A 13008-nucleotide genomic window follows, 5' to 3' on the forward strand; every position below is an offset into this window, starting at 1 on the left:
CCCAGATGCGGCGGGCCGGGGCCCGGCTCCCCGGAGTTATCCACGGATTCACCAAAGTATGGGCTGCGTTAATTGAGAAAGGAGAGACGTTTTATGGAGAAAAACGCGTCGAGTGGGAGCCCGGGAGTAAATGATGGGCTGAGGCGGGGGGGGCTGAGCCGCGGCCCGGCAGGATGTGCTCCCAGCGGGGCCGTGAGGCACGGAGCCGTGGCGGACCGCCCTGGGGAGCGCGGGGATGCGAGGAGCCGTTTCCCAGCGGCCGTGCAGGACGAATGGAAGCATCTCTGCCGGCTGCCCCCCAGCCTGGGGCCGCAAGAATGCAGGGACTATTTTTGGCACCCAGCACGGTTGCCATGTGGGGCACGAGGTCTCTGAACGCAGGGAGTGACCTTGTCCCCTCTGGCTCGACCTCTTCCTCTCTTGTGCTGCACCAAAGAAGCACCGGAGCCTATGAAAGCAGCAGCTCTGTCATGCAGCCGGTTCCTGGCTGCCCCAAGCACTGTCCTGATGCCCCCGAGTGGGTCTCAGGGTCCTGAGCAGCTTCTGCTGCCATCGGCCCCAGCAGACAGCAGTGCTGGCTCCCCATCCTCACTGTGCTGCGCGCTGCTGCCTGGGAGCCATGTTGGCATAGAGCTGTTCCTGCTCCTCCGGAGGGATTTTGCACACCTGGGCATAAAGGCTCTCTGTATTCCCTTCCAAATTCTGGGAAAAAGAGGGGAAAAAAATATAAAAAAGAACTATTGGCATGGTTCCTCCAAGGAACATCCACACTGCTGGAGCCTCTTCCATCCCTTTCAAGCTCCCATCACAGCCACAGGACCGGAGAACACGAGGGCAGCCTCGTTATCTGTGGCTACTGTCCACCTGTAACCCGCCCATCCAACCCAGCCCTGCCCCACATCAGGTCCCCTCATTACAGCCCCCAAGCGGGATTTCTTCCTGCTGCCACCTTGTGCTTTCCCACCTGGCAGGGCTTCTTGACCTCCGAATATTCGGTGGCTGCCTGTGGGGATGCAGGGGCAGCCCTGACGTTGCTGTCCAGGCGGCTCTGCTCCATGCCCACATGGCTGATATCCACGTACTGCAGCACCTCCTGCAACCAACCCAGAAGAGTCGGGGTGTGCTTCCAGCACCTCCCATCCCACTGCCCTCGGTGATCAGTGCTGGGATGGAGGCAGGAGCACAGAGTGCAGCACTTCCCCCTTCCCGCACAGCTCCCCGGGCCCCGCGCTGTTTGCCTTACCACGTTGGCTGTGCCACGAATGCTGCCCATCTCGATGGGTGCTCCTGCGAGGGCTGCGTGAGATGCAGTCATGGTCAGACAAAAGAGAAAGCAGAGGAACAGCTGTGTGTGAAACCTTGCGCTGCTGCGGCCAACCTCACTGCAGAGCAGGAAGGGACCCGGGGCACCTGGCCCAAAGCAGCTCTGCAACAAACGCAGACCCACCAGAAAGCTGGCGGAAGAAGGGACCTGGTGGCAGCTTGCCCTCTGGCCCTCCCTGTGCTGGCACCAAAATTCACATCAAATCTAGACAGAAAAAGGCACTGGTGACAGCTTCGCTTACCCTTCTTCCTCTTCCAGGACAGAATTACCAAAATGGTAGCAGCAAGTGTGAGGAAAAACAGAACCACTGCAATGCATGGGATGAGGATACCCATGACGATGTCCAACCTGCAACAGGAAAGAGTTTCTGTTCTCTCACTCCGCTCAGCAGCAAAGCCAGCAGCAAGCACTGCAGAGCAGGCACGTGGCACGGGTGGCAGCTGCTCCTGCTCACTTCGCTCTCTTTGCTCAGCTTGGTCATGTCTGTGGGCAAGGGGCTTGCCTGGAGAGCAAGGGAAGCAGGCAGGTGGTCCTCGGCCTGCAAGGAGCAGCAGCAAATGGGACACCATTCTGAGAGCTGCAGCACCTCCAGTGTTTTAAGAACCCCTTATTGCCACTGCCACTGCCGCTCTATTGTTCTACTCTGGTTTGGATGCACTGTTTGGTGACCTGCTTTGCTGCCAGCAGTAACAAGGCACGGTCACTGTGTCAAGGGGTCGGGTTTAGAGAAGGAGATCACCCATATGCACACAGCCTTCCCCACATCTTGCATCACCTCTGAGAGACGGAGGAGAGGGGAAGCTCTGCTGCTGCCATCCTGCCCTTGGGCAGCCCCTGCGAGGCCGTGTGTGACTGCAAAGCAGAACAGCACCCAGCTGAGCGCACAAGCAGCTTCCCACAAGCAAACACCCCTTCGAGATATGGGGAAGGAAATGGGATCGGCGGTGCAGCCCAAGCTCTCTTCTCACACAGCCGTGACCTGTTGCTTCCTCTTGCTGCTCAACACCAGCAGGCAGGTGTGTCTCTGCCAGGTCCCAGATTGCTGTCTGCACTGAGCAGCTGTCTGACAGGACACAAGGCTGCCTTCTGAAGGCAAAGGCAGGAGGTCTAAGCCTGAGGGTGGGCCACGAGTGGTACTCACTGCCCTTCACTGAGGTCTCCAGGGGAAGTGGGGCGTGCGGTCTGCTCTGCAGTTTCCTGCTGGAGAGGCTTCCACGTGGGGCCCAAAATGGGGCCAGGGGTAACAGCTGATGTGAAGGATGATGCTGAGGATTTGGAGTTTTCTGTGAAAGAATAGGAAGCGCTCAGCACATCTGCCTGCCTCCATGGGAAACGCTGCGGGCTGGGAGAGTCGGAGGTGATGCACTCAGAGTCACCCCGGGGAACCCAGAGTCCCCTCTGCACAGAGCTAAGCCCCCTCCCCAGGGCTGCAGCGGGGCCCAGCAGTCCCAGTCCCCCCAGCACACACAGACACCCCAGCAGTGGCACTGCATGGCCCCGATCTGGGGGTCTGGTGCTCCTCAGTGGGAAATGGGGTGGGAGTGAGGGACTCCATGGTGGCACAACATGTGGGCCAGGGGAGCACAGGGAGAGCCTGTGGGATCAGAGCAGAGTGAAAACGGAGCATGAGAGCAGGGTGATGCCCTGCAGAGAGGGGGGCAGCTGAAGGAGGGGCAAGAAAAAGGGACCGTACTGAGACCCCTATCATGGTGGCAGCCTGCACAGCCTGGTGACACATCCCAGGGCAGCTCCATGTCGGGTGCCCACCTCCTCCCAGCAGCTGCATCCCACAGCCTGCTCCTGGCACTTGTCCTTGGGCACGGGGGGAACGTCAGACACATGAGCACTGACCTGAGACCACGGTGACCCGCACCATGTCGGCGACATCCTTCTGCCATAAGCTTGTTTGCACCCCACAGCGGTAGGTGCCCGCATCCTCCGCAGTCAGGTCCCTCATGGTCACAGTGAACACCCGCTCCGTGCGGTTGTCCCGGATGGAGGTTCGGTGCCACTGAGCCCAGGGCTGCTTCTCCGAGGTGATGACGATGTGGGTGTTATAGGAGCAGGTGTTCAACCTCCCAGGGTAGCACCAGTATTTCGGGTACTTTTCGTACCCCTTCTGGTAGGAGCAAGACACTGAGAGGGTCTCCCCGATGTACCCCACCACGGTGCCGGGTCCCCGCACCGCCCGGCCGGGGAGGCACAGAGCCGTGCAGCAGAGCAGCGGCAGCAGCCGCATGGCCCACCGGCTGCGGGACGCCGGGGCCGAGGAGCCGCGGAGCTCTGCGTGCCGCCGCCGGGGCCGCTCCCGTCGGAAGGGCGGAGCTCGAGCCCCGCGACTCCTCCCGCCCCTGCACCCCTGCGCGGCGGCCGGAGGGAAGCAAGGAACCGGGAGAGGGGCCGGAGCGGAGCTTTATTGCGGAAAGAAGCGGTGCGGGGCCGCGGGACGCGACCGGGTACAGCCGCTCCGCAGGTTCAGCCACAGCACGGCCGCGCTCATGGCCAGCAGCGCCAGCATCTGCAGCCCCGCCAGCAGTGGGAACAGGGGCAGCGAGCAGCGGTGGTCGGGAGCCGTGTCCGTCCCTGGAGCAGTGTATGTCGCCGGCGCTGGAGTCCCGATCGGAGCGTTCGCCCCCATTGGCAGTGGCTGTGTGGTGGTCCGAGGGAGTGCGGTGTCAGCCCTCGATGCCGGAACTGCAAAAGCACGCAGCAAACTGAGCAGCCCCCGACCCTCTCACCTCTGCACCCCGTTCGCAGCTCATCTCACAGCCCTGCCCCGGCTCCTGACGTGGTGGTTGTGGGTTTGGGGGCAAAAGCGCTGTGCCAGGCGGGGAACGGGCAGGGACTGACCTGAGAACACGGTGACCCGCACCATGTCGGCGACATCCTTCTGCCATAAGCTTGTTTGCACCCCACAGCGGTAGGTGCCCGCATCCCCCGCAGTCAGGTCCCTCATGGTCACAGTGAACACCCGCTCCGTGCGGTTGTCCCGGATGGAGGTTCGGTGCCACTGAGCCCAGGGCTGCTTCTCCGAGGTGATGACGATGTGGGTTTTATACAAGCAGGTGTTCAACCTCCCAGGGTAGCACCAGTATTTCGGGTACTTTTCGTACCCCTTCTGGTAGGAGCAGGACACTGAGAGGGACTCCCCGATGTACCCCACCACGGTGCCGGGTCCCCGCACCGCCCGGCCGGGGAGGCACAGAGCCGTGCAGCAGAGCAGTGGCAGCAGCCGCATGGCCCACCGGCTGCTCTTCTGCCCCGGGCAGCCTTCGTGCAGAACGCACTCCGTGCCTGTCCTTCAGGGCTGTGCCTTCCCCTTCTTGCTTGACTCGTGTCCAGGCAGTTGCAGAAGTGAGACTGCAATGTGCAGTTCTGGTTTCCTCTGCTCTCAGTTCATTTCCTTCCATCCCTCTGCCACCAGCAGCATTCAGTTCCCACCCCCCGTGCCTCGCTGCCCAGCTCCCACCCCAACACCACCCTCACCCGTCATACTCCTCTCCCTCAGTTGTGTGTCTCCAGGCCTCTTCCCATTCCCAGTCCTCATCCCCCCACAGCTCCAGTCCCTCATGCACCTTGTCATTGATCTGGCGGACAGGTTGGGCTCAGCATGCCCATGGAATGGGGTTCCATCAGGCTGATGGCATTCCCCCAGCTCCGTTTGGGCAAGATATCTTCTGTGACACTGAACATGTGCTGGCAGACAACTCAGTGTGCACTGAAGAACCCCACATGAATGGCAGCACTGCTCCTGCTGCCGCCAAGCACAGAGCATGGGAAGGAGTGTGATCCGTAATGGAGCTCAGCAGCGGATGGATGCAGAGCCATGGATGGGATGCAGTGAGGGGAGGAGGCAGCGCTGCAGACGGGTGTGCTGTGAGCTCTGGGCTCAGGATGGACAGTCCTGCCATGGAAAGACACAACTCAGCCAGTCGTGGGTGCGTGGCTGCGTGGGGCAGGACTGAAATTGTGAGCAGCTCAGTCAGGCTGTGGTGCATGGCTCCCATGTGACACGATGTGCCCCCAGCTGGGGCTCCCCACACAGCAGCACAGCTCTGCACGTTTGTGTTGGCAGCCCCTGGAGCCCCAGCCAGCGCTGGAGATAGACAGACAGACACCTGCAGGATACCCAGGCTTTGTTTCAAAATTGCTTTTTGGTGGCACCTCGAGCTCAGAAGACACGAGATCTCTGCACAGCAATCCTTCCCTTGTGCAACTTGGGGGGCAATAGGGGGGGCTGAGGCTTTGCAGGGAGAGAGCCACCTGATGCTGAGCAGCTCCAGTGGCTCCCTGGCAGGGCATGGGGAAAGGGACCAGAAGGATGCTGTGCTGCTGCCGGGGGATCAGGCTGCTGGGGGGTCAGGCTGCCCGGTGCCACAGTGCTGCTGGACTTCTCAGATTGCTGCAGGTTTTCCCGCGGGCTGCAGCTCCTGTGCCACTTCCTCAGCCACATGGCCCCACACAGCAGGGCCAGGATCACAGGCACCTTCACACCAAGGAGGAGCAGCAGGAGGGTGATGTCGAGCTGGGACCTGGGGAGGAGAAGCGGGACAACAACAGAGCTTGTACCGGGTCTGGGCAAGGAAGATGCGGGCTGCAGCATCCCCATGGCCAGCGTCCACTCGCTCACCCTGCGGGATGCCCTGGGAGTGACCTCAGCCAGTGTGACCCCGAGCCCCAACTCACAGTGCTGGAGGCTCCTCACAGCCAGTGGGGGATGGGTCTGCCTTTGCCACTGGGTGCACATCGCCGGCCTCGGCTGTGGCTGAAACGAATGCAGAGAAGGCAGAGAGTCAGTGCAGGACCCCCACAGCCCATCCTTGGGTCACTATCCAGGGACCTTGGAGGAGATGGAGGGGGTCCGTGGCCCCTTTAGGGCTGTTGGCATCACCCTGTGCCGGCCCAGCACCCAGCACAGCTCTGCTGCTCAGGGTCAGCTCCATCCTTTTGGGCGTAAGGAAAGTGCTGAGAGCTGCAGAAAAAAACCACAGTGGAAGTACTGATGGCACAATGCTCTGAAATAGAATGTTTATGTTTTACTTGAAGAAATGTTATGCAAGAGAAGAGCATCACTGCTGTGATGTGGTGCAGGCACACCCAGGAGCCAGAGAAAGAGAAGAGACTCTGCTGGAGAGAACTGGAAACCTTAAGGGTGGGCTCAGAAGAGCAGAGACATTACTAGGGAGGGAGGGAGAGTTTCTGCTCTGTGCAATGCTTTCCATCCTCCCTCTGCCTCCACGAGCACCAGCCCCGGGCACCCTCTGCCTTACCCTCAGACACGAGCACCTCGGTTTTGTGCCACTGACTGTGCAACAGGGACTTCACTGCCCCGCAGTAGTACCAGCCCGCGTCCTCCGGCATCACATCTCTCATCGTCACCGTGAATACAAGTGCCGTGTGGTTGTCTCTGATGGACACCCTGCCCTGTGTCATCGCCGCCTCTGAGCCATTGGTTTGGGCCATGTAGGTGCAGAAGATCTTGAAAAAGTATGATTTGCACCAGACCTTGGAGTGGAGCTTGTTGCCCAGCTGATAGCTGCAGGACACCGCTAGCGAGCTGCCCCAATGGGCTGTCACCTGCGAGGGACCTGAGACTGCCCAGACACCTGCAGGGAACATGAGAGGGGCTGTGAGCTCAGCCAGTGCAGAGAGAGATCCCAGCCATAAGAACAGAGCCCCCAGTGAGCACGGTGATAAGCCAGAAGTCTCGTGTAGCAGCAATACAAGGGGTAGCGTAGGCTGGAGTTGTCCGGGTGCTGCAGGAGGCAGGGGAGGATGGTGGCAACAAAGCTGTGCCCCACAGCGTGGTGGGCATCCCTGGCTACATGGCTGCAACTCCTCTGCCTCCCCTGACCCCAAGCTTACCTGGGAAAATCGTCCAAACCAGGATAATCCTCATTTTTCAGCTTCTCCCTCCTGATACGGACTTTTCCCCGTGGTGATTCGCAGAGCTCCTGGCGGATGGAGCAGGCTGGTGTGCACTCGTGTGCCCAGGATGTTCCCAAGCCTGTTTCCCTGGGCAGTGTTTGCATGAGACCCCGTATGTCTTTTTTAAAGGCATTTGCTTCCTTCCTCCTATCCATGAGTCACTCTGATCTCATGACCCTTCTCTGGAACCACCACCAGTTTCCAGCAAAACACCATAATGCAGAGAGTTTCCCAGCCATGGTGCCCATCCCAGCAGCCCAGAGGGATTCGGGGTCCCAGCACGGGGGCTTGTGCCACTCCCACACCCCGACTCAGTGCAAACTCCCGGCACAGATCCCCCACTGCTGGCACAGTGAGGGCGGCTGCCTTTGTTTGGTTCATCAAGCAGAAGTGCTTTGCTTCCCCAGAAAGATGCCTCTTTTGGCACAAATGTGGTTTCTGGGTGACATTGTTTTTCTCTCTAAATGTTTCCGGCAAAATTTCAGAACCCAAACAGTCTGCACAAAGCATGGCTGTGTCCTTCCAGTGGCTTTCTTCTTCAATGCCCCTTGAAAAGACCTCAGGGCAGCTCCTTCCCATCCTGCCCATCTGCCCCACACCCTCCCGCGCCATTCCCTGGCACAGAAAGAGGAAGCTCTGCATTTTGCTCTTCGTAGCCCCATTCCCAGGGACCTGGGGCAGTGGCTATGAGCTGCTTCCACCCTTCTGGCCCCAGCTCACTGCACACAGCGGCACGTTCTAAGTTCAAGATGTGGCCAATGACTGCCAGTGTGTTTTTGCTGATAAAACTCATGGGGCAGCCCGGGCAGTGAAGCTGCTGCCCCATCCCCATTCACCTCTGGCTTTACTTGCTCCCCGTCTTGTCTCCATCCCTCTCTCCCTGCTCACCCTGACCACTCACTGACACAGCCCCAGCCCCAGCCATGTGCCCCATGGTCCTTGTTTCACTTCAGGATCACCCCATCTCCTCTGTGCTGAGCCCTGTAGGGTATTTCTTTATTGCCATTTACATACACCTAAAGCAACCCACGTGCTGCCAAGCCAGCAGAATACCCCATGCATCAGCATACAAAGGGAAATGGGGATCTGGGTTCCTCCCATCCTGGGGCACCGCTCAATCCACAGCAGCAAAGCAGAGGAGGGAAGCTGGGCTGGAGCGGGGTCAGAGCCCCATGGCAGAGGCTGTCACACTGCTGAGACCGCAGCGAGGACACGGGGAAGGGACTGCTGCTCCCTGCCCCGCTCAGAGCAAAGCCCGAAGCGATGCCCACAAGCGACGTCCCATTAGGACTGCAGGGAATCCTCTCCTCTCTGAGCATCAGCTGTTGATGTAGACTCTGTCGTCCCCAGCTCACTGCGCTGCTCCTCTGTGTCACTGCTGTCAGTGCAGGTGCCCTGGGGGGTTGCCAACCTGCATGGCCCCTGCCCGTGCTGCACACACCTCCCTGCAGCGCCAGCACTGCCCGGGCCGGGCTCTCACCTTCCTCAGGTACAGCTCATTGTCGTAGATGTCGTTCAGCTCTGTGGTTTGGGGCTGTTTGGGGGCTGCGAGGCCTTTGGTGCGAGGCGGTGGTCTGTCCCCAGCAACCTGTCCAGCACCGGGCTGCAGTGTGGGTCAGGGCCCCACTTGTGTCCCACCGCTTTCAGCCCTGCCCCTGTGCAGCCGCAGCAGCCTGGAGCTACAGGGGACGTTTGGGGTGCTGTGGCTCCATGGGGTGCTCGTGCACTTACCTGATGGTGCTGCTGTGCCTGCACTGCTGGAGAGCACAGCTGGGAGTTTCTCATCAATCCCAGGGGTTTCTGTAGGGCTGGAATCGGGGAGAAGGGTTTTTATCAGGGAGGGTAAGGCTGGGATCGTACCTTGTCCCTGCTGGGCAGGGACTCCTAGTTGTGCTTCAGTGCCATTACCTTCCTTACTTCTCTTCCTCCTCCTCCGCAGGGCGTGGATGAGCCCAGCAGAGCCAGCCACAGCCAGGAGGAACAGCAGCACCACGGTGGGCAGCAGGACCTGCAGGGTGGCCTGGAGAGGCTGGGAGGAGAGGAGGGGGGCTGTTCCTGACCCTTCTGAAGGCTGGTGTTTTCCTTCCGCAGCCCCGCACTGTGGGATGGACCACAAAGCAGGGCAAGCAGCCTGAGATCACGCTTCAGTCCCTGCTGCTGCATTGCCCCAGAGCACACGGGCTCCATCGTGTGTCCATGATCCACAATGCCCAATCACTGTGACCCCACCACCCTCCCTGCCAGTGCCATGGACTCACCCTGCAGCAGTGATGTTTGTGGTGTGGGGGAACTCCGTTGTGGTGTTGGAGAGCCAGGGCTCAGGGCTGGGAGCTGTGGGTATGGCTGCATCAGGCACGGTCCTGGTGGGAGCTGTGCCCTGCAGGGGAGCTCAAGCCCTACACCTCAGCCGGCAGGAGGTGAGTGCTTACCCCTACCCTGCCCACATCCCTGTGGGATGCCATTCCCAGCATCAATCTGATAGTGAAACGGAGCTTTCCCAGAGCTGGAGGGGTTGGATCTGCCCCTTTTCCTCAGCTACAAACTCAGATGTTGTGTCACAGCCCTGCTTTCATTTTCAGAGGCCTGCAGGCACTCTGTTGCAGCACTGTGGCTCAGCTGCGGGCTCTCGCTGCTGATTTTAGGCAGCGGATTTCCGTCCTTCCTGTGTGCAGTCCATGCTGGAGCCCAGGCAGCAGCCTGCTCTGGCCACGGTGCTACAAACCCTGCACTGGGCTCCAGCGCTCCGCATCCATCTATGAGCACCAACCCATCTCCTGCCAACCCTGCTGCTGCTTTACACTGGGTGCCAACCGCCGTAACTGCAGCAGGGCTGAGGGGCTGTTCCCCACATCGCTGTTCCTTCCTGGCGCGACCCAGCAGCCCCCCAGCTCTCTGTCCAGCACAAACACGAGCCAACTCGATGCCAGCGCTCACCTGGTCTCACCCTCACGGTGACCGGCTCCATGATGTCCCTGCCTGCCCGCTCCACCCCGCACCAGTAGCTCCCAGCGTCCTCCGTGGAGAGCTTCTCCACGGTGAGCAGCACCACGCAGAAGAGGTGGTTGTCCGTGATGGAGATGCGGCCGTGCCGGCGCGGCACTTCTCGCCCCGCAGTCTCCACCACTTTGTGGCAGGAGCCCCGTGCAGCCCCGCGGCACCAGTACTTGTTGTAGCCCTCGTAGCCCCTCGCATACCAACAGTGCAGGGAAAGCGTCTCACCCTCGCGGCCGCTCACCTCCTTGGGGACAACCAGAGCCTGGCAAACTGCAGAGAATCCCCACAGCACTAAGGGAGAGAAATAGCACATCAGTGTGCAGGCCGCCTTCCCCCGAGGTGCTCCCGTACAGCAGAGAGAAACCGGCACTTACTGGGGGGCCCTGGCTGCCTGCTGAACCCCAAGGGCCGAGCAACCGCCCGGGGTGACACCCAAAGGGGAACCCACACCTTTGGGAGTAGCAGCCCCGGCCCCTCAGCTCTGCCCATCCTCACCTGGGAGAAGGAGCCAAGTCCATCCTGGCCGTACCCCCATCCTCCTGCTTCACCCCACAGGCATCAGCCAGGAGCACAGCGCGCGTTGTGTGCCGCACCAGGAGTGGGAGAGGATGCTGAGATGGTGCACAGCTCTGCTTTTCTGCGGCTTCCTTGTTCAAACTGAGTTACAGCACACAGCTCTGGTTGGGTTATTTTTGTCTGGGAGAGCTTCACCCCGGGGCTGGGGACTTTTCTGCTGTGGGAAATGAGCCTCCGAGTGGCTTTTTTCAAACTGACCCACCTGGAGGCGTTGAGGCCTTGTGCTCGGGGCCAGCAGGGAGGGGACGCAGCAAAGTGCAGCCTCCCCTGAGCCTGACTGGGGGTGAGGATGCAGAGCCCACAACGAGCACAGCGGGGTGGCACGGCGGGACCTCACCCCACATCGCTGCTGCAGGGGCAGCACACAGCACTGCTGTGAACACCACTGCGTGGCAAATGTCTCACATTTCAGAGAGACTTCGTGGAGATGGACTGAAGAGACAGGGCAAGGCCTTCCATGCTGTAAGAGGGAGCTCTGCCTCTCTTTTCATTCTCCTGAACTGGAGAATTGGAGGAGCTCAGACACCAGAATGAACACAAGCACATGCAGGAGCGCCAACACAGACGCAAGCCCTGACACAGGTAGGGCAATGGCACTGCTGGCTGCATGTGCGAGATGCCGGAATATTGCAATGCTGAGCTGTGGGGTAAGCCCGAGTTCTTCATAAACCAAACAAAGGCATCAGCTGACCAGAAACCACAGGGCAGGAAAGGTGGTGAACAAGTGAGCCTGCACTGCTCTGTGTCTGCACGTGGAGGGGCACAGCAGCTGCACGTGCTGCGGTGTGGCACAGGCTCAGAGGCAGCGGCTCTGCCTGGAACACAGCACAGGGTGAGTGCCTACAAAGGCATTCGCTGATGGAGAATTCCCAGGGCAGTTCAGTGACCTGAAAGCATTCAGAAGCTTTTCTTGAGAAAGCTGCTTTGCTAGAGATCATGGGAGCAATTTTCCAAGCACATCCGTGCTATTCTCATCAGATAAGAAGTGTTACTTCCCCTTCGTTTCTTTGTTCCAGGTTTGGTTTCTGGGACGGATGTGGTCAGAGAAGAGCTGGAGTCCTACGCTGAGCAGTGAGGAGCAGAGCAGCTCAGGGGAGGGCTGCTGCCTGAGAGAAGCAGTGCTGCTGAAGCTCTGCTCACTGCCCAGTGATGCATCCTGACAGGCACAAAGCAGTGCTTTCCTCTTGGCCACATTTGGAGCTGGAGCAGAGCTGGCCATAGGGCCCTCCTGTAGCCGCTGCTCCGTAGCTGTGGGATGGGGATGATGCAGTCGGACAGCACTGAGATTTGCAGTGGGTTCTGTCCTGGCAGTGGCCTTAGCAAGAAGACTGCAAGCACTGCTGGGATGGGCAGAAATTGACTCAGCTGATGCACGAGCAGTGTGCGAGCTCTTGGGAGCCCTGAGCCAACAGCTCCCAGCTCCCATCCCTGCGTACCTCACAGCAGCACCTCGGCTGGGTCAGAGCCCTCCTCTGCTCTTGGCTTCAGTAGCATTTCCTAACCCCAGATTCTCTTATTGCATCTGGTGCCTTTGCAAAACAATCCGCACTTTTCAGACAGCACTTTCATGTTCTGCTTTGCACACTTAGGTGGAATTGTCCTGCTGAGATAAGGCTGAATGTTGCCATTGCTCACACGGCTCCGCTGGCTGATGGAGCACACAGCATCTGATCGTTCAGTTCCGCTGCCATCTCTGATACCCAACATAAACCCAAATCATCCTCAGATGTGCTGATTTAGCAAAGCTAGCAAAAGAGAGATCCTTGCGGACAGCATTGCAATGAGGCCTTGCTAAGGCTGTGCGTTAGGCTGACTTAGCTAGAAAGGCTGTAAATCAGGGGCTTTTTATTGCAGCGAAATTCAGAAAGCAAACCTTAACAGATGTGGGGTGGAAAAAATCTGATTTTTCTTGTTTTAGGAGAAGGAACAGCTTCAGCAGGGCTCACACGGCCCCATCAATGCATTGCACAAGCAGCTCAGTGGACAGTGAGACAATTAATGGGGTTGGGCAGCTGAATGAGTGGGAGTGGGAAAGGGACACAGAGCAGCAGGACGTGGACCTTCCAGTGCCCAGAACCTTCCAGAACCTTCCAAGGGTAAATAGACACGTAGATGATCAGCGGTATGGCCTGCCAACAAGCAAGACCAGGCAATAGGCAGGCTCACTTGAAATTGCTCCTGTCATT

General features: G+C 59.4%; 4 protein-coding genes across 7 annotated transcripts; all 4 read right to left on the minus strand.

Annotated features, from left to right (window-relative positions):
• Positions 1–72: 72 nt before the first annotated feature.
• On the minus strand, positions 73–3709 carry LOC100550618 (CMRF35-like molecule 8). 2 transcript variants are annotated; one of them, XM_085240069.1, is made up of 6 exons: positions 3176–3709; positions 2466–2607; positions 1448–1672; positions 1244–1296; positions 965–1093; positions 73–702 (listed from the first exon to the last, which is right to left on the minus strand). In XM_085240069.1, the coding sequence occupies exons 1-6, from the start codon at positions 3561–3563 to the stop codon at positions 449–451; spliced, it is 1191 nt and encodes a 396-aa protein (XP_085096195.1). In that variant the 5' UTR covers positions 3564–3709; the 3' UTR covers positions 73–448. The 2 variants fall into 2 exon arrangements, with proteins under 2 accessions (XP_085096195.1, XP_010719926.1); XM_010721624.4 differs by having other exon boundaries at positions 442–702; positions 1566–1672.
• Positions 3710–3717: 8 nt separating this feature from the next.
• Positions 3718–4759, minus strand: LOC146543100 (CMRF35-like molecule 2). Its single transcript, XM_085240075.1, has 2 exons — positions 4175–4759; positions 3718–4018 (listed from the first exon to the last, which is right to left on the minus strand). The coding sequence occupies exons 1-2, from the start codon at positions 4560–4562 to the stop codon at positions 3738–3740; spliced, it is 669 nt and encodes a 222-aa protein (XP_085096201.1). The 5' UTR covers positions 4563–4759; the 3' UTR covers positions 3718–3737.
• Positions 4760–5443: 684 nt separating this feature from the next.
• Positions 5444–7328, minus strand: LOC100539476 (protein CD300H-like). Its single transcript, XM_003211594.5, has 4 exons — positions 7190–7328; positions 6595–6930; positions 6011–6089; positions 5444–5856 (listed from the first exon to the last, which is right to left on the minus strand). The coding sequence occupies exons 1-4, from the start codon at positions 7221–7223 to the stop codon at positions 5496–5498; spliced, it is 810 nt and encodes a 269-aa protein (XP_003211642.3). The 5' UTR covers positions 7224–7328; the 3' UTR covers positions 5444–5495.
• Positions 7329–8732: 1404 nt separating this feature from the next.
• Positions 8733–11024, minus strand: LOC104913829 (CMRF35-like molecule 1). Of its 3 annotated transcripts, none has more exons than XM_085240347.1 (6): positions 10742–11024; positions 10187–10537; positions 9511–9583; positions 9161–9281; positions 8984–9060; positions 8733–8840 (listed from the first exon to the last, which is right to left on the minus strand). In XM_085240347.1, exons 1-5 carry the CDS (start codon positions 10779–10781, stop codon positions 9037–9039), a joined length of 609 nt encoding a protein of 202 aa, XP_085096473.1. In that variant the 5' UTR covers positions 10782–11024; the 3' UTR covers positions 8733–8840; positions 8984–9036. The 3 variants fall into 3 exon arrangements, with proteins under 3 accessions (XP_085096473.1, XP_085096472.1, XP_085096471.1); XM_085240346.1 differs by having other exon boundaries at positions 8733–8855; positions 9161–9350; positions 10742–11022; XM_085240345.1 differs by having other exon boundaries at positions 9161–9350; positions 10742–11019.
• Positions 11025–13008: the final 1984 nt, after the last annotated feature.

Source organism: Meleagris gallopavo, chromosome 20 (genome assembly GCF_905368555.1).
Source record: "Meleagris gallopavo chromosome 20, MGAL_WU_HG_1.1, whole genome shotgun sequence".
Taxonomy (NCBI): Eukaryota; Metazoa; Chordata; class Aves; order Galliformes; family Phasianidae; genus Meleagris; species Meleagris gallopavo.

Coding starts and splice junctions, on each gene's coding strand:
- LOC100550618 (XM_085240069.1), bottom strand. CDS start 3,563: ATGCGGCTGCTGCCGCTGCTCTGCTGCACGGCTCTGTGCCTCCCCGGC. Junction 1,673..2,465: donor GGAGACCTCAGTGAAGGGCA/GTGAGTACCACT, acceptor TTCCTGTTGCAG/GTTGGACATCGTCATGGGTA. Junction 703..964: donor AGGTCAAGAAGCCCTGCCAG/GTGGGAAAGCAC, acceptor TCTTTTTCCCAG/AATTTGGAAGGGAATACAGA.
- LOC104913829 (XM_085240346.1), bottom strand. CDS start 10,781: ATGGGGGTACGGCCAGGATGGACTTGGCTCCTTCTCCCAG. Junction 10,538..10,741: donor GACTTGGCTCCTTCTCCCAG/GTGAGGATGGGC, acceptor TCTCTCCCTTAG/TGCTGTGGGGATTCTCTGCA. Junction 9,061..9,160: donor GAGGAAGAGAAGTAAGGAAG/GTAATGGCACTG, acceptor CCCCGATTCCAG/CCCTACAGAAACCCCTGGGA.
- LOC100539476 (XM_003211594.5), bottom strand. CDS start 7,223: ATGAGGATTATCCTGGTTTGGACGATTTTCCCAG. Junction 6,931..7,189: donor GGTTTGGACGATTTTCCCAG/GTAAGCTTGGGG, acceptor TGTTCCCTGCAG/GTGTCTGGGCAGTCTCAGGT. Junction 5,857..6,010: donor TGTGAGGAGCCTCCAGCACT/GTGAGTTGGGGC, acceptor TCTCCTCCCCAG/GTCCCAGCTCGACATCACCC.
- LOC146543100 (XM_085240075.1), bottom strand. CDS start 4,562: ATGCGGCTGCTGCCACTGCTCTGCTGCACGGCTCTGTGCCTCCCCGGC. Junction 4,019..4,174: donor GCGGGTCACCGTGTTCTCAG/GTCAGTCCCTGC, acceptor GTGCTTTTGCAG/TTCCGGCATCGAGGGCTGAC.